The sequence below is a fragment of the Rhea americana genome, unplaced genomic scaffold (genome assembly GCF_003343005.1).
Source record: "Rhea americana isolate MKP2758 unplaced genomic scaffold, rheAme1 scaffold_2, whole genome shotgun sequence".
NCBI lineage: Eukaryota > Metazoa > Chordata > Aves > Rheiformes > Rheidae > Rhea > Rhea americana.
In genome coordinates, this window is record NW_028186149.1 from 10112287 (window position 1) to 10131259 (window position 18973).

The 18973-nt window shown below is 39.1% G+C and overlaps 1 protein-coding gene across 3 annotated transcripts in view; it reads left to right on the top strand.

Moving 5' to 3' along the window:
* The window catches only part of ADAMTSL3 (ADAMTS like 3), a 191514-nt gene that overhangs the window by 137081 nt on the left and 35460 nt on the right, over window positions 1–18973 (top strand). For all 3 annotated transcript variants that reach the window (XM_085303476.1, XM_085303475.1, XM_085303477.1), the window contains 5 exons: window positions 739–943; window positions 1905–2052; window positions 3546–3630; window positions 10672–10958; window positions 18110–18239. In XM_085303476.1, coding sequence (XP_085159602.1) covers window positions 739–943; window positions 1905–2052; window positions 3546–3630; window positions 10672–10958; window positions 18110–18239 — 855 coding nt within the window. The remainder of the gene's footprint in view (window positions 1–738; window positions 944–1904; window positions 2053–3545; window positions 3631–10671; window positions 10959–18109; window positions 18240–18973) is intronic.

Below are 18973 nucleotides of genomic sequence, written 5' to 3' on the forward strand. Positions count from 1 at the left end.
ATGTGGACTTCAACAACATGTTAGTGAGGGTGGAAATCTCTTGTAGAACTGCAGAGATGACCAGCCAAGAGTGGTACCTCTCACAGTGGGATCTGTTCAGGGTCCCTGCGGATGAAGACGGTTTGAACTGAGGTGGCTAGTTTTTCCCGAAGCAGGTATTAGAGTTCTCATAAAACTACTTTCACTGACAGATTTTTTAAGGGTAATCTGCACTAGGTGGACAGTGGTGAGCAGCTGTAGGTAATAACATCCTCAGCTGGCATAGCCAGATCTGCCCTTGTCTTTGGACCTCATATAATYGCAAGCATATATGCTTCCCAGTTTCTTATAAATGGTAATAACAGTATAAGTAACCATGTAAATTAACTGTGAAAAACATGCTATTTAGATGATTTAGACTATTTGCAAGTAAAATCATTCCAGTAATCAAATTTCATGTATTTAATCTAGGGTCTTTAAGATGTCTGTATGAGAATTAGGTTTTCAGTTGTTTTGGGAAACTTGCTTAAATGTGTAGCTCTATTGTCTTCGCATTTTGTGGATGAATTTAAGCCTGGAATAATACAAAATAGTTCTGTAATTCAGTGTATTTATATTCCGTGTGTGGCAATAATCCAGCAACAAAATGCCAATCGTTTTTAATGACACCAAAGTTGGTGTCATTAAAGGCACTTTTAATAGAGGTTAGTGGAATAAAAAGAGAGCCTTATTTTTAATAAATGTGAGTTCTTTTTCCAGATGGGAACATAACCCTTGGACTGCATGTTCAGTTTCCTGCGGAGGTGGTATTCAGAGGAGAAGTTTTGTGTGTGTAGAGGAGACGATACATGGCGAAATACTGCAAGTGGAAGAGTGGAAATGCATGTATGCCCCTAAGCCCAAAGTCATTCAAACCTGTAATCTGTTTGATTGTCCTAAATGGGTGGCTATGGAATGGTCTCAAGTAAGTTGAAAAGTAATTTGGACCTTTATTCTTTCTTCTCTCTTCCCCCCCCCCCTTAAAGGGAGCCTCTAGCCTTGTGTTGCCATGTGCAGGCTCTTGGGGAAAAAATAATGGCAAGCACAATTCATAGGACTTAATAGCAATTTGTCATAAGTAATTTGGCCTGATAATCAAAGAAAAAGTCATCTGTGTAGAGAAAAATGTATATAGAATTATGTACGCCTGTTGAATTGCTGTATGCCTGTTGAATTGCTGTTTTACAGAGAGAAAAAATTAGAACCAGAGGTCAGGCCCCTTTGCAATCAAGTTGTTTGTCTTCCACTTCTTGATAAATGTAATCTTTCTCTTCACATAATAGCTGAAGGCATGGCTGTCTAGGGGCTGACATGTTTGCAAGGGCGATTTTCTAGCATTCTTCTTACCTTTCATTATAGTAACAAGAATATGGAGCCAATTTATCTTGGCTGCAGTTATCTGATCTAGTCAGATAGCTCAACACTTCTATAATTCCTTAGTTCATCCAAATGAGATCACTGACATATAGTGAAGGAACTATTCTTACAGCACGTCTGACCCAGCTGAAGCTGAAAATGACCAAAAGCTGTGTGAGAGAGCGTATTTTCAATAGACAGCCACCTTGGTTTCCAACTGTAGCCAATCAGATAAACTTTACTGAACTCTCAAAATCACTTTACTTCCCCAAATTTAGACATGTTTTCCAGCATCAGCTTTTTTTTTTTTTTTTTTTAATTCACCTAGCAATGCAAGGTTATATTCAATTCATGTTTATCTGATACCTGATTGAGTAATTGAAGTTTTACTTAGGGACTTGAGTCAAAGCCTACGTAAGTCAGTGAAGAGAGTTTAGTGAACATAGTTCTACTTCTAACTTACTATTTAGAAATATTTGCAAATATAATAAAAAGGGAACAGAGTGAGATGGTTGTGTTGTCTCCTGTAGTGCACGGTGACCTGTGGCCGAGGCTTACGTTACCGCGTAGTGCTGTGTATTGACCACCGCGGACAACATGTTGGTGGCTGCAATCCGCAGCTTAAACTACACATAAAAGAAGAGTGCATTGTGCCAGTACCATGTTACAAGCCAAGAGGTAACTGAAATTGAGTCTGAGTCTGTTATTGTTTTACATTTTTGTTAACAGAATTAAAAGTCCCCGGTAACCTTTTTCAGAAATACCAGAAGCTAGAATTTACAAGCACTTATTCCAGTCTTGGCAAAAGCAAGTATTTTAATTTTTGGTGCTAGAGAAAGTGTCCTGCTGATATTCTTTGCTGATAACATGGCTATGACAGCATGCGGTGAACATGCTAACTAAATCTATACAACTTAGTCGAACTGGGAAAACCAGAAGTTATGAGTTCAAGGTGGGGAGGAGGAGCTGTTCAATAACATGGAATTGGGGACAACACCGTGTGTGTATTGCCTGGGATCTTGTCCATTTTTGCATCTCAGTAAATGTGTCAAGATTCTCAGTGGACTCCATCAATTCATTAAGCTATAGCCAAACTCGTTTCCCTCTTTTCTCCACTTTTGTGTACTTAAAAAGTCTGTAACGCTTAAATGATGTAAATTGACAAATATTCTTTAAAATAATTTGTAAGATGTAAAAATGTACATGGAAAGGTGAAAGGAAAAAAGAAGGATAAATTAGGAATGTAGTGTGTCCTGTTCCATTCTTATACATTGTTCATTTCTCTCCCTCTGGGCCTGGAAAATTTGGGTAGGTTCTACTCTTGTTTTTCAGTTTTTGTTTGAAAGACTATATTTCAGACCTTCACAACTCGCCATAAAGATTTACGTAGAAAAAGTGAAAAGTATGTGTAGACAACCTCATGTTTTTCTTCAGGATGTTTTCAGACTTTAGGAAGTTCAGAATTTAGAGAGTTCTTCAAGCACAAAACTATTCGGGGTTAAATACTATGCCATTATTTAAACCATCCAGTATAAATTTTAATGACCTTCTGGGGTTTTGCTTAGGTTTGGAGGCACAGATGCTCAACTAGCTTAAACAACTCCAAGAAAAGTCATGATACAAATTTGGGATGTAGAGACAGATAAAAGAAGCCTAGCAGACTGTTTTTCTCTTTTTAAATTGGATTCCAGTTGTGGGAAAGGTGGCTGGCTACTACTAGTTAGTAAAAATAATGTTTGACATCAAAATTTTCTAATGAAGCCAGTCCATCTGGAGAATAAAGTATGTTTGTTATCTTCTGGCTTCCTTTCCCACTATAAACTTAAGATGAGACAATAATCCTTTACACTGATACATACATTATAGTCTAATACAAACTGAACACATTTGGGAAGATGTAGGAGAGAGGTTAAATATTAAATGGGAACAGTAATTGGATTACTGGTACTCTCTCACAAAAAAGTAGTATCAGGACTGAACTGCAGCGTCATGAAGAAATTTCCTAATAAATGATATTTTACTATCCAGTGTATCTTTACTCAGGAGCAATAAGTCAATAGGCAGTGTAAAGWGTGAAGTGCTAGTGAGAATAATGCAAACGTTTATGTATTGCTTTGAATTTAAAGGAACTACTTATACTTATTTTTTTAATGCTTCCCCCCCCCCACTAGAAAAGAATCCTGTTGAAGCAAAATTACCATGGTTTAAACAGGCACAAGAAATGGAAGAGACCAGAACAGTCTCAGAAGAGCCAACGTAAGTACGTTGTCTTTTACAGTGAAGAAGCACTGCCAGCATATTTTGCAGATTGTCTGGAATGAGTGCTGCTATGCAGTTTGCTTTGACATTTGGCCCTCCTAGSAGATGAGTTTTGTTGTGAGCTGTTCCTAATTTTACATCTCAACAACTTTGCTTTTGGAGCTCCTGTCCTGGAAGACACGGGACTCCTCTATTAATAGTGTCTTTACATGATTCCAGCAGTGCAAAGGGATCTTAATATATGCTAATTAAACCTTAATTAATGCATGTGGAAGCATTTCAGCTGAAGTAAACAGGTTCAGTTTTATCCCAGCCATTGCCTTTACCTCAAGAATATAGTCATCATATTAAAAATTAAGAGGTACTTGGGAGGGCCGCCAGGATTAGTGCATAAAGTGCATAAAGAACATAAGAAAAACCTGCTGATCTCTGAACTTAGCTGAATCTTTGGGGATAGGTTCTGATATTTTACATGTGTGTGTGTAAGATTTGAATGTTATGAGTCACCTTAGAAGCTGATGGGGTAAGCCTTGCAACACTTCAGTCCTGGGTATGAAAGCATAACATAAATCCAACTACACTTACTCCCATCTCTTACATGCGAGGGTATCTGCACAATTGCTTGTGCCTCTTGTGTGCACTTCATGCACTTATATATGTACTATATTCAAAATACAAGGCCCAATTTTCTAGAAAGTAATAACTTTCTGTAAGGATTTTGTGAAGATTTTTGAGCTGTACTCTGTTGTACTTAGCCAGGATCTGCACTCATTTGTAGCAATGTGAATTTGAAATAATTCAGATGAGCTTCGTGAAGTTGCTTTGGATTTATACTGCTCTGARTGCAGAATATGCCCCATTAATTCTTATTTTTCTTCCTCCAGCTAGCTATTTCTGATTTTGGCACATATCTACCAACAGGTGTGATCATAAGTAATAAAATCTTTACACCTGCACTAACTCACAGAAGAACCTGCTTGCCAAACAGGTGTTGCTTGCATAGTTATGGTGGCTGTAGTTTAAACTTTTCACTGCATTAGCATCTGAAGTCAAGTGTTGATCTTCTATGAGTGGTTATTTCATTTTCCAAATTGGTGGCCCTGAATTCAGACAGGGTGTAGTAGCAAAGATATAAAAAGATATAAAAATGAGGTATGATTGTCAAAGGCAGTGATGCAATCAAGCACGCCTGTTGAATGTCAGCGTATCAGAATGAAAGCATATGAGATCATCTCTAAATAGGGTTCAGCACAAAGCTATGAAGAAAATCTTCAGCATTATAAAATCAAACGCAGTGGTATGTGATACACTGTGGAGACTGTGAGCTAGTGTAGTCTCTAGTTTTTTGGGATTCTCTTAGCAGTATTCTGGTATAATAAGCAAAAGACAACTGATGGGCACACAGCAGGCTATTTTAGAAGACTGGATATAATAGAATTGAGCCACAATGGGCTTTTACTTTTTCCTCAGAAAGAGTACAGTTATTCATGCCTTCCTTGAAATGRCCAGTCTATTCCACTGAAACCACAGTGTGGATGCCGCTTTATGTGTGAGTTCTCAGTGCAGCTCTCATCACAGGTCTCCAGTTTCCTGGAATTTTTTCCTGTTGACTTGGATATTCTTATTCTTGCTTTGGAGACCTACCTTTACCTTGTCTTTTAATCCTTATCCTGTTCCAAGAATCTTTTCTTCACACTTTTCAGTGGCATCTTCACCCAAATCTAACAGAGTTTCTCCAGACACTTCTTGCTGATGACTCTTCTCTGCCATCTTCCTCTTTACTATGTTGCTGGGGTTCTTGTACTTTCCTAGTCTTGGTGCTCTGTGCTCCCTAGGGCCCAAATGTAATAGTCCAGCCAGATTCCCTATTAGTTTTCTCTTGCTGATGATGTCTTCTAGCAGCACTTGCTCTGATCCTTGTTCTTCTGAGGAAGCTGGCAAGTAAGGAGAAGTAAAAAATAATAAAGTTGAGATTACCTTGCTGAGAATAGTGAATAATGTAGACTGATGCCTGGCTTCCAGCTAGAGTCAACTGTACTGTATGTCTCACTACCCTGTAACAGGAGATGAAGGGCTTAAAAGAAGCCACAGCCATTGAAACTGGTTATTCAAGACCACGTTTTCCAACAGAGCTGAACAATTCTGCTTTCGTTCCTTTTCTTGGGTTGCCTGTTGGTCACCTGAGTAGTGTTTGGCAAACAGAGCAATTTCTTGCGTGATGCTTTAAATCTCATGCCCTAACTGCTCCAGTCTTTTTCAGCTGCAGTACGATACTTGGGTCAGAGATTAGGATATAAAGARAAACTGTAACAAAAGGTTTTTACTCCTCCCAGAATAAATTATAACAGTATTTCCCTCTGCTTTGGATATGTATAACTTTTGCTTTTTGTAATTTATACATGGCACAGCATAATAAATCATTGTCCATCTTTGCCTCACTGGGGATTTATCACATCCTTGGTAGAACGGCATTGCTTCCAGTCTTAGTTACTCTCTTGTCATCCAAACTAAAACCACAATATGGAGTCTCAACTTCTAGTCCATCCTTTTATTACAATTATTTTTCTGTGCTTTTGGGTGATACTTTAGTTGATAATAAATAAGAGAATAAATGCAGCTGCGTTTTAGAACCCACAAATGATGAATATGCCAAACTAGCTTGTGGAAGATAAATATTTCTGCCGCTGTGGTCTACCATGGCTGGTATCCTGAATTTTTATAGAGGGTGAATGTTCAAAAGCTTTTTTTCTTTTTTATTATTAGAAAAATAAAAAATGACTGCCCTTAAAGTGAGGCCAAGAAAAATGTAGGTCTGACCTTTTCAGTTTTTAGTTGTGGAATGTGATGACAGTTGATACCAATCATTATTTTAAATGTTCCTCCCTTGAGCCTTCTTAGTTACAGTGAGATTCACAGAGAAGCTTCAGCATAATTTTGCACCCTTCTTTTAATCACAAGCTAAAGAAATAGACACCTCACTGCCTTTCTTTCTCGTGGTTCAGGACAAAATTAAAATGTTTTCAGAAGCATGTTTTTTCAGCAACCCGAGCTAAAAACTAATCACAGGGTTCATAGAGTTGCACTAGCTCAAAGTGAAATGCAGTATCACAAAGGCTCCTGCTCATTGCATTGATGAGTCATTTTTACAGCAACTTTCCCACCGTGCGATCGATAATAAAGAATTAAACATTTTTCCGTGCTTTGTCTCTGAAAGTGGAGTGATCATTTAGTCAAACACATTAGGCTTGGGGTTAATAAAATGTGTAGTAATGCAGCTCTGCTTAGAGCAGGCGAGAGCGGTGGTTCAGTGATGAGCAGGGTGCCAGTGCTGCTCCAGTAAGCAGCCAGCGTTTCAGATGCCTCCGCAAACTTTTATCCAGGCTCCTTGAATCTGTAGGGTGGGACTGCAAATATCACAAGAGCAGCCTTTTTTCAGGATTTAGGCATTTCCTGCCTTAACTGAAAGCAAGGACTGTAGGCAATAGGAAAATAGTAAGAGACACCACGTTCTCCAAGTTGTTAAGAGTGCTGCAGAAGGCTGTGCTGGGTTGTTTTCAGGCCAGATTTGATTAGGTTGGGTTGGGCTAGTCTGTCCCAGTTTTACTGTCAGTAGTTTTTCCAAGTGTGCCAAGTGAATGCACTCTTCCCTTACTGTTAGACTGATAATACCGTGTAGGAGATATATTCTCCACTGTGACTGCAGCGTGTGCATCATTTATAACTGTGCAAATAATTTTAGTAGCATTTGATGTGCGTATTGCACTGGTAAGAATGACTGTACAGAAAGACTGATTGTGAAAAGCTGTGTCTGCTCTCCTTTGCGGCTTTTCTTTCCCCTTTTTTTTTCTTTTTATCAGAAAGAAGAAAAGGAGTCTCATCTACAAACTTAATTAAAGGGCTCAGAAAATTTTCAGAATTACCGTGATTCTCTCTGTTCCATTATAAATCCCTAATGATCTGCAGGGCATTGCAATACAAGAAGTGCTTTGATACTACTTAATCCTCACCCGAGATCACTCTGAGTGTACCTTAATCAAAGGAGAGTAAATTTCCATTTGCTTCAGAGAATTACTGAGTCCAAATCATTGCTGTGTGTGCTGTGAATGTCAACCAATTAAAAATAAATCACTTCTGAGGCTGAAGGATAATTTACTTTAATGATCTCTGTTACAGGCTTTGGAGGTGCATATCTTAAATAATTTTTTTTTAAAAAAATATCATCTGTTCAAACTCAAAATTTAGCTAAAACACCAACCTCTATTCTCTAGAGCTCTGACACTGTTCAGCCAGTTCCATGCTCTCATTTTGTATTATCAGCTTCCACTGGCTTCTGTTAAAGGTACTTAATATAAAGTATGACATTAAAAAGGTCTTCCCCTGGAAAGTTCTATTATTGGGGATTTTGGTGGCTAGGTAGTCACATGACTAGTTTAGCAAATGGCAAGGTAGAATAAAAAAAAATTATTATTTTTTTTTAATTTTACACTTCACTATAAGATCCCAGACACTAATATTCAACAGGAAAACCTCTATTACAATATAGCCTTGCTATAAGTCAAAGGAAGAATGCTTAGAATTTTCTAAGTTTCTTTATAAATCAATTGGTTGCTGAATGAAAGAATTGCTGTGGTTCAAATTTTCCTTTCAAACAGTTATACAGGATTTTGAAGGAATGCATCATACATTATTTTTGGAATGCTTTAATGCATTCAACTAACAGTATACAAAATTAATATTAATTTCTGGTATGCTGCTGTCATGCTCTTACCCCCCCCCCCCCCCCCCAAAAAAAAAAAAAAAGTTATTTTCTTTCAAACCGTAAAAAAGTGGTAGGTGTGGTTTGAACACTGAGCAAATCTAACTATGGATGTCCATTAGTTTTATTTTTCAAATAAGATTCATGACTGCAAATAGAGTTATATATTCCCTAGAAACAGATGCATTTTGGAGAGCAAAATCAGAATTTTTTTATGCCTGTCCACAATGGACTTGATCCAATAAAGCTCTTGAGTGCAAGTTTAACTCTGAGCGTGTTATAGTCTTGCTGACTTCAAAGGTCTGCTACTATGCTCAAAGTTAGGCACGTGCTTAATTGTTTTGCTGGATCAGCGCCATTCTGACGTGGCGAACCTAAGTGGTCCACATGGCTCTCCTTGGAAAGATTGTGAAATCTGATTCAGGGTGAAGGTGATTTTAGCTGTGGGGTAAGAGAAATCCTTCCTTTGTAGCAGCTTTTCCCACAGATGTTCGGTTAGAATTTGTTGTCAAAAGCATCTAGACRTTGACCCATCAGCTGTGTCTGTGGACTAGATTGGCCTTTAGGTGGTACCAGTGTGGCATTTACGCTGTTTTTGTAACTGTAGGGTACCTCATCCACCATTTTGACAATACCCTTCCAMTAAAAATTGGTCTGGTCATGTACTTCCAAGATTGTTGGACTTGTGAAGTGAAGAATATTCTTAGCTTTCCTTGGTTTCAGGAGGCGTTGGGAATACTGAGCCCCTCACTGAAGCCTGTCAGCAACAAGAGCCATGTGACTAAAACTTTGAGGCTCTGTTAAGGAAACCTGGAAGTGGCAAACTTTGATCTCTTCACTTATCTTTTTAGTAGAGTTAAAAAGGTATTTCCTCAAGAGCTCTTTGAAGAATAGTCAGCTACCTTGTAACTTTTATTAGAGGAGGGAAGAATAGCTCTTCTCCGCTCTTCTGCAGGACGTGTTGGGTGGCCGCCCCCAGGCTGCGCTGAGTATCCTTACGGGCTGCCCAGTCATCTGGCCTCCTTTCTCCTTCGATTCTTCCTCTGCGTATAGTGGCAAGAAATAGGTGGCTCAAGATGATTAACTTGTCYGCAGAATCAACCACACTGTGTTGACATTTTTCGATGTTTAGTGTGTACACGGAGTGTAAATACTTGCTTTTGTTCATCTTCCATGACTTATGTTCTTAAGGCTGCTTTCTTGCAGTAAACGTTATTTTTAATCAAAGAGGAGGGAAATCTTTGGATCCTGATTTGGATTTTTCTCCTAGAAACATTTTTAGCATTGGTCATATAAATTCCCATATTTCTCCCATCTATTTTTCAATCGTCAGCTGCATTTGAACCTATAATAAAAAGAAGCAATTGCAACTTCTTGAGAAAACTCTATATTTGATTTCATGTAAATTGTACGCCAAAGCCAACCAAGATGACTTTGTTAATGAAACTCGCCCTCTTGGCTTTAGTGTCATTTTGAAAATTACTATTGGATATGAATGTGACCCTTGAAGTAAGAGAATATTATAGACTAAAACCCCCTTTCTTCATTAAATTGATGATCTGTAAAGCAAGATTTTATTATAGTTCATTGGGAGTATAAAAGCTTTCTGATAGAAATGATGGATTATAAACTGAGCAGGTTAGACCTCTTTATTGAAGATGAAGGACTTTTTATGAGATTAGATCTGAATAGCAGCCTGAAATGTTGGGCACTGGAGACAGCTACATTTGAAAAGGGCCTTTCTTTAGTTCATCGTGGTTACTATGAGGTACAGTGACAGCCCTTTGCAGAAATTTAGAGACTGCAAATATACCTTTGGCATATGTGTAACTTTGCATACCTGGAGAGCCCTTGAATCATATATATGTATATGTATGTATGCATGCATGTGTTCCTGGAGTTTCTCCTTTTTTATTTTTTTCCTTTTTACACCATTTATGGAGTCTGGGAAAACCTTTAGGTGATGTCCTTTCCCCCTCAGAAAGGAAAGAGCTTTCCCTGTTCCTCATGATTTTTCTTCTTTTTACTTTTTCCTTCCTTCCCCTCTCTCCCTCCTTTTTTTCTGTTGTATTTAATGAATTTTGAGAGATGGTTTTGGATGAGAGACAAGTGAGAGATTTAAATAATTATGATTATTTAACCATCAAGTAGCATTATATATTATCTCCTTGGCATATAATGCATACATTTATATCTTTGAGCTGCGTTTTAACTGGGTACATGCAGGCGTAAGTATGTGAAATTAAATGCAAATGTCTCCGCTGCACTGTGGTTATTTGCAGGTTTATTCCAGAGCCCTGGTCTCCGTGCAGTGCCACATGTGGCAATGGCATACAGGTGCGGGACGTGAAGTGCCGAATTCTTCTCGCTTTTACACAGACTGAGGTGGAACTGCCGGAGGAGGAATGTGAAGATGTGAAGCCACCAACAGAACGAGGATGTCACCAGGCACCCTGTGACAGTGATCCTATCCCTCACACACCAGAGTTTTCACATGCTGAAGATGGCAATTTGATTTATGACTGGGAGTACATTGGCTTTACTCCTTGCTCAGCCACATGTCTTGGAGGTACTTTTATTTATTTATTTATTTATTTATTTTATCAGGAGTTGTAGAATTTGGCATTGTTTGATATTGTTGGATCTTCTATTAGTGTCACACCAAATTAGCTACACTGATATGTAGGAAAAATGCAGCCTCAACTTTTAACTTATTTTAAAATATTGCTAGAGTATTTTAAACCAGTATGGTGTCTTRAAATCCTGTGTTCAAAAACTGAACTTCATTTGGTTAAATAGGGTTAAAGTTGTTGATGCAGCCGTTTGCTTCAGTCTTGATATTGCAGGTATCATTTTTGTGCTATTAAAGATTGAAAAGTATAAGCTCAGCTGTCAGGCAGTTGGTGGTACCAGCATGTTAAATGCATCAGTGATGGGCATGTTTAAATGRTCTGTCTTTCCCTAGGGACTGAAAGTGTATAGTTTCAAAGTTAAAATTCTCATGTTAGTTTTCACTCATCTTCCAAAATGCTGCAATTTTCTGCAGTATAGTAGGAACACAAAGTTGTAGTTAGTGAGGCTTGATTTCAGTCTGACTGGCATGAAGATCAAGCAGGAGTTTGTTTAGGGTTTGGTTCAGAATATCACTGCATAGGAACTCCGTGCCATACATCTGTCTGCAAGTAGTTAGGCACATTCCTCCTTGGATGTAATCGAATCTCCCTGTCGTCCTAAGTACATGTTACTAGACAAGGTTGCTGGTGTTGCTACTACATACTGTACTTCGGGACCGAACACAGAAGTGAGTTATGAAGTGTTAAGTGGAAGCAGTGGAATTGTGAACACACCTATATATGACAGGAATGATGACATCAATGGGAAGTGAAGACAGTTGTACCCACAGAAGAAATATAAAATGTAGAAAAGGGGAGAGCAGCAACAGTTGGAATTGAAGAGCCAGTCTAGAGCTCGTAGAAAGTGGCCTCCTCTGTGTTATTCACCAGTTCAAAACTTGAAGACAGCAGTTGGGAGGGATGCCCCAGAACACTATCAGCAGGCTGGTAAGTGACTAATAAGAGCTGCCTTTATCGTTTAATAGTGCTCTTTCCTGATGGGATTGATCCGTAAGAACAGCAGCACACGTGATCACAAAAGGTGGTGGATCCCATTCCCCCCACTACCTTCAGTGGGCATTATGGATGGCCAAATTGTCTCTCTTTTTACATTTTAATGAGATAATCTTTCAAGATAAGGAATTGTATTCTAAAGCAGAAACAAGGCTTTAATTACCTCTAAATTTTTAATTCTCATTCTTTTCATATCTCAACTGATTTTTGTCATGTGCAGTCACTTCATTGCCATCCTAAATCCACTTTGCTACTGCTTTTAGCCAGTATCTTTTTTCAGAGGGGTTCAAAATCTCAAAATTCTTTTAATTTTGAGGAGGTGAGCAGAATATGGGCTAAAATAATCTCTGTTTCTTTGCTTGCTGTTACACAGCGTAACATGATGTCTGTGTTCATGATGTCTGTGTTTTTGCATGTGTGTTTGCTCCTGCAGAAAGTTCACATAAAAAAGCGTGCTTGCCAGCTAAAGGTAACTTAAGGAGGCTGTTCTGAAAACAACAACTTCGCTTGCCAGCATAAAGCAACCTTAAAATGACTAAAGAACAAAATCATAAGTTTGCCTTGATTTTGTTCCCAGTGGAGCTGAGCGGGAATTCTGCTGTTGACTTTTAGCCCCTTCATGAGTTTGTGAGATTGCCTGACCCAGAATTTTCCTATAAGTGTTCATGAAAATCTAACTGTTTGTTGGAGAGGGAATAGAAATGAGACATGTAAAGAAGTCTGAAAGTAAAATGTCTTTTTGTGTTCTTGAGACTTCTGTGTTATCACCAGCCCTATGTGTAGGCATTCCTCTGCGTGCTGCTCTGGGGAAACRTGGGTGGTTGCGAGGACATTTTCTCGATGAACAGCTTCAGCAGTCCCTGAGCTGTCATGCTAGTTAGGTAATAGTGAATTTTTCCTTTCATCAGTTCTGTGCTTCTTGCTGCCTTGGCAGACACTTTCCAACAGACCAAAAATTACCTGCCGATAAATAGTTATAAGGGAACCAGACATCTCTTCTGTTTCCAACTCATTGCAAGGTACTAACTAATGATCTCACTGTGTCTACTATTTTTCCATTGTGTAGTTCAAAGGATCTGATCCATTTCTGCTAAATTTTATGTCCAAATCTCATTTCAATTAGATGAACTCTTTAGTTACAAGAAATAAATGTTGTCTGAGTTTGGAATATCCCAATGTAATGTAAATTATATTAGGTATTTTGTCTCTAGTATGTACGTATCTAGCAGTGGCTATTAAAATAAATTCCTGAGGATTTCTCAATCCTTGGAAGTCCCCCCCCAACGTTTCTTAGCACTTGCCTGTCTCCGAACGAGGGAAAGCGGCGGCGGCGAAGCCGGCTGCGAGCTTTACGGCCGCTGCTCGAGCATGGGCTGAATCTCTGTTTCAGTGCTCGTCACTTACAGCACTTTTTTAAATCCACGTGCAGGCTAGACATTTAATTTGAACTCTCCGCTGGCCCCTCTCCTGAGCAGAGGTAAAAATGCAGACGGTAACGTTCTTTCCGAGGTCGGGGAATTACCGGGATAGAGCAGTCTGCAGCTCGTTACCGGACGCCGGCTCTGCCTTCGAGCTCAGCCCCTTCACGAGGTTTTAGCGGCCGGTCGCCGGGAGGCCGCGGGCGCTTCCCGCGCCCCGGCGGGGTGGCGCGCGGCGCGGCGTAGCGGGCGCCTCGAGCTCGTCGCCCCCGAGGACCGCGCGGCTGCGCTGCGCCGGGAATCGCGGTTGATACCTCCGCCGTCAGTCTTTCCACGTGGGCAAATAAAAGTTCTCTGCATCGATTCGCTATGAGACAGGCGTCGCTTTTAGGATCCGTAGGGAACTGTTACCACCAGAAGACTAAAGAACTGTGTATTTTGTCTTCAGGACCTGAAGAAATCCCTAGCTGGAAATGAGTCAGCCGGGTGCCCTGGCAGCAAAGACCACTAGCAGTGCCCAAGTAAAAATTGTTTAGAGAGCTCGGCGTTTGCCTTGATTTTCCCAGATTTTTTTTTTTTTTTTAATCTGAAAAACTTTGGTCCTCATGCAGAAGCCCTCAACRTAAGCATAATGTTAATTTTCATGGATTATCAGTGAGAATTTAGGTAATGATCAAAACAAAGAGTATGACTGGTGAAAAGAAATGTTTTTCTTGCAATTTGTAGTATTTCTTCAGTGTTGTCAGTCAATTAACTAGTGAACGCTATTTTAAAGGGATATTCTCCGTTAAAAAATAATGGAGATCTCTGTTCTAAAAATATCTGTAATTATAAAGGCGAATTCTAATAATTCCGTGTAATTCTTATTATTTGTATTCAAATGTTTCAAAGAATTATGATTCAGCCCCCCCCCCCAAGTCATTATATTGGCTTAAAAATAATGAGCTTAAAAAACCCYGTATCTAGTTCCTTTTCCCCCCACCCCGTGGTTTCAGCCTTGGAACCTTTAGAGTGCAGGCTTTTGTCTGGACCGTAATGGCTCAAAGTTTACTTTCTTATTTATCAGAAACCAGAGATTCTTAGAAAATTGCAGGATGCTGGCCATATTTTAAGGGCTTTTAAGAAAAACAGTGAGTATTGTGAGACTCGCAAATAAAGTGAGGGTGTTTGCAATAGTGTTGTCGGTAAGCTGGTAACTGGTTACTTCTCTAAGTAGGTTCCCTAACTGCAGAGTCTAACCGCTTCCTCTTTTACAAGAGGACCGTAAAATAACACTGCCGGTTTCAACAGATTTACAGGGAGACTCAAGCACATGTAGTTCTTGGAGCTTCTCCTGGGTTGTTTTCGGCCGATATATGCATTAAGCTGAGACCAGTTGACAGAAAGAACTGACTGTTCTTCCTCTTCCAGGTATAGAATTGGCTGAAGAGATCAACCCTCTCTCCATTTACACAGCAACTTTTCCCCTCATTTTATTTTTACTCTAGAAAAGGCAGGACCGAAAAATCTGAATTTTTCCTCATACATTCCGATCTTTTAACACAGTTCCGTGCACTGTATATTTCATTGCACRGAAAAGCTTGTAAAAGAATGTAAATGTATGTGGTTTGAATGCTGGGTTAAAATAGAAATATTCTATTTCACTGAATAGTAGGATAATTACTACAATGGTGCATCAGATTACTGTAAAAATACTTAATGTTCCCTACTGCATACATAATGTTTTAGTTAAATTATCTACTATGTTTATATTATAAGTCAAGAAAGTCAWACATATAAAACTTTGCTTGTTTGAATAATAGATTTTTCCATTTTCCAATTTATATAAAGTAAAAAAATTATCTGTGATGGAAATTCCCAACCAAGAAAAAATTATACTTCAGGGCAAGAAAACTGAATTTTTGAGACATTTTCACAGCAGAGTTCAAGAAAGCGCTGCATCAATTTAAGTGGAGTTATTTATTAAATAGAGTCCCTGAASTGAAAACAAGGAACAAGGAGGAACGGGGCAGCTTGCATTTTTAACAGCTCTACAATATCCATTTTGTGCTTACAGCATCAAAAGAGGGAGCTCTTTTTTCTTTAAATAAGACATATGTCGGAAGGAATCACTACTGTTTCTGCCTGTAGTAAAGCCAAAGGAAATATATGCTGCATATCGACTTTTTCTTGTGGTGGCACAATCAACGCCAGGCCAGCAATGGTTTAATGAACTGCACTGAAAAGCCTTACCTGGTGTAAYGTGCCTTTTGCTTGTTTGGCTGACCAATTTAGTTTTTGCAACACTGGAATATAAAGTTCCTGTGGGATTATTACTGCTTTAGAAGGCCTGAAAGAAGTCTCCTTTCRTTCCCCTCCCTTGGGTAAGGTATGTAGAAGATCTCTCATCCCAGCGCTCTCCAGAGCAGCATCACTTTTGACTGTGACATTCCCACATGGATGCAATAAAGGCAGCAGAATTGAAGCATAAGGTACAGAGGGTACCTGGATGCTTGACGTGTTCTTGACTGCTTGTCTGGTAACGCCGTTCGTAGCCCATGCTCTGCCAGAACGCGGTCTTTGCTTCTGTCCCGCGTGCTGTCAGCCTGGCGGCTCCTATGCGAGGTGATGGGGAGGCCGCTCCTGCGAGGCGCATGCACGAGGAGGAAGCGGACAGAGGGTTTGATTCCCTTTGTTGGAACAAAACGCAGAGTTCTAGAAAAAATGATTGTGTTGTAGTTTCTCTTGTYTGGGCATTTTCGTGTCTGAGTTGTAGCCTTGGGGTGTTTGCTAGTGAYGGGTTTTTCTCAGCCCTGCTAGTGAAATACGTTTTGCTAACGTGTGCCCTCCCTGTAATTTTCAGTACTCTGATATAATAGCAACAAATAGTGGTCAGTCATATTTAAGATCAGGTCTTTTGTTCCATAGAAGTTCATTGCTTTGTAGATGGAATCAAAACATTTGTATATAAAGGTCTTTYTAAACTGAAAATGAGTCCCAGAAGGGATCAAGAAGTGTACCAGAGAGCCTGAAAGAAATTGGAATCCACATTATTGCACAAATCACTGCTGCTAGATGCCTGTTTGCTATGTGAAAATGTCTGAAATCGGAAGAGTGGTTGAAGTGTCGCAAGGAAGGAGCATGATCATGGCTGGATGAAGATGCTGGACTGCAACAGAATTGCTTGTAGACAGAATAATTTTGGTCTATGAAGGGAAGGACTGTTTTCATACTATGTTGTAACATACTGAGATGGATGGAAAAATGATAGGATCAAATGTTGACTTTTTGAATCGTCTGATGCTGCCCACATTGTTCTGTGCGACTGAGAAATGAGGATGACAAATTTGAGGCAGTGGTGGTGGTTGGAAACTCTTTGGGAGAATACATTACAGTGGCTTGTCACTGTTGCTAGAAATGGAAATTCTATGTGTCTGAAAGTCATGAAACACAAACCATTAACTTGRAACTTAGATTTTCAGTGCAAATTATTTCACTGAGCCCACTGAAATCTGAAGAGYTGATAACGATTACTGCCAAGGACCCTTCTTGTAGCAGCAGTCAGATTAGAGCAGAAGCAGTGGCAATTTCACAGGTGATGCCATCAAGTCATTAGTGAAGGGTTCTAGTTAAACCCCCCTTTAGAGCCTTCCAAGTTGAATCTGAGAAAAGAAATCTAACCCCCAGCTGAAAGCATGTCTGTATCCTTACAAAATCCCTTGATGGAACTGAAAGATAGGAAGGAAATGGATTTCAGTTCTATAAACTGTGACTTTTTATGGGTTTTGCAAGCCATTTTTACCTTGAAGCAACAGTGTCCATAGTATTTTAGGTTTTTTCTGTCCTACACAGTCATGATAATTATTATTGCTTATATATAACATCCCAGATGCAGAGGATCCCCAAAGTACTTCACAAATTTTCTTGTGTTTAAAGTGAGCAAGGCCTTTATACTAATACAATACCCAAGTCGGATAATTACATAGTTTTAAAATTAAAAAAAAATCACAAGCTGTTATCTAAGCTGTCTTGTTCTAAACCAAACTTATTTAAGACTTGTAGAAATTTCAGTGTTATTAATCTTTCATGCTTCAGTAATAAGATCCGCATAGTAAGAGCTGGGGATCAGAAGGTGCCAAGATTGGTCCTGAGGAAGGACAACTCTCATCCTGAAGCCAATTTGCTGCCTTCGGCCAAACTGTCATGTCTCTTGGAACCTTTCTGTTCAGTCAGCCATTCTCCAGGCTACAGTTTTGCAAGTTTTATGTATTTTTCATTATGTTTTTTGCAGATCTTTAGCTCCTTAGAGTCCAGGCAGGTGAAAAGGAATCATTTATATCCTGATTTTGGCAATAAAAGAATTAACTGGCTTGAGAGCATTGCAGAACCAGGGGGATCTAGTATTGGATRGTATGGAGAGAGTGAGATGAAAGCTCTTGGAAGCTTATTTTCTGTTGTTTTTCGGCTTAGAGGTAGAGTATCAAAGTAAGCTTTTTAGATATCACAGAATGCTAAATATAATCCACAAGTATCTTTCGAGCTTCAAACATATATGTTAACTCCGGTGTTCTTTTCTGACTTGAGAAGTTAATTTTAGATACTGCCATCTAATGCAGTGTTTAGAGATTTTTTCACTGTGTTTTACAGAAATCTCTTCCATCTGCAGTGTCTCATAAGCGTTTTCCTTTTTAATTCAGGAACACAAGAAGCCATTGCAATGTGCCTACACGTGGAGACAAAACAAGCTGTCAATGAGACCCTGTGCGACCGTTCCAAGAGACCACCACCAATGGCTCGTGTTTGCAACGTGAACCTTTGCCCTCCGAGGTATACTGTAATCGTGAAATCATATTGTGGAAAAGAAATGGTCAATGTGGCTTAAATAAACATTGGCTTTCCTAGAAAAGGGTCAGATTGCAGGACTGTGGTCTTGCTTTGGGATGAAATTTCACTGCTTCTGTGTTTAACAAGGTTGTTGGGCTTTTCTTTTTTTCTTTTCTTTTTTTTTTGTCCTGCTCACTGCTTTCCCGCACTTCACATCTCACTAATAAAATAGGCAACATTTTCTGAAATAAATCTTTTCTGTTGAGACATTTGCTAGAGATGGAAAAGCAACATTTACTCCTCTAGTAGAACCAACAAATTTTTCAGACAATTTCGCAAAAAATAAGGAATATTTACTTTCTGTCATTACAGAATGAAAAATTACAATGAAATCATGCTTTAGATTAAAAGTTATTTTAATTACATGCTTTTTTGAGAGCCACATATAGTTCTGATGGATTTCTTTGTTTGCTCAGAGATACTGGGGAAAGAACAAAAACAGTCCAAGTCCAAGAAAACCTAGCTAATTTGGTTACTGAAAGGGCCATATGTAAAATTTTGACATGTGTTGCCTTATTTACCCACTTTTGATCTCTGACATTCCTGATCCTTTGCATATTGTTTCTGCAGTGTGTTTGCAGAGACCTTCTTCTCCAAAATGTAAGGAAGAGAAGTTAACAGGAACAGGATGTTTTATAGAAAATGTATACACACTTAAAGAAAGTTTTGTAAATGTA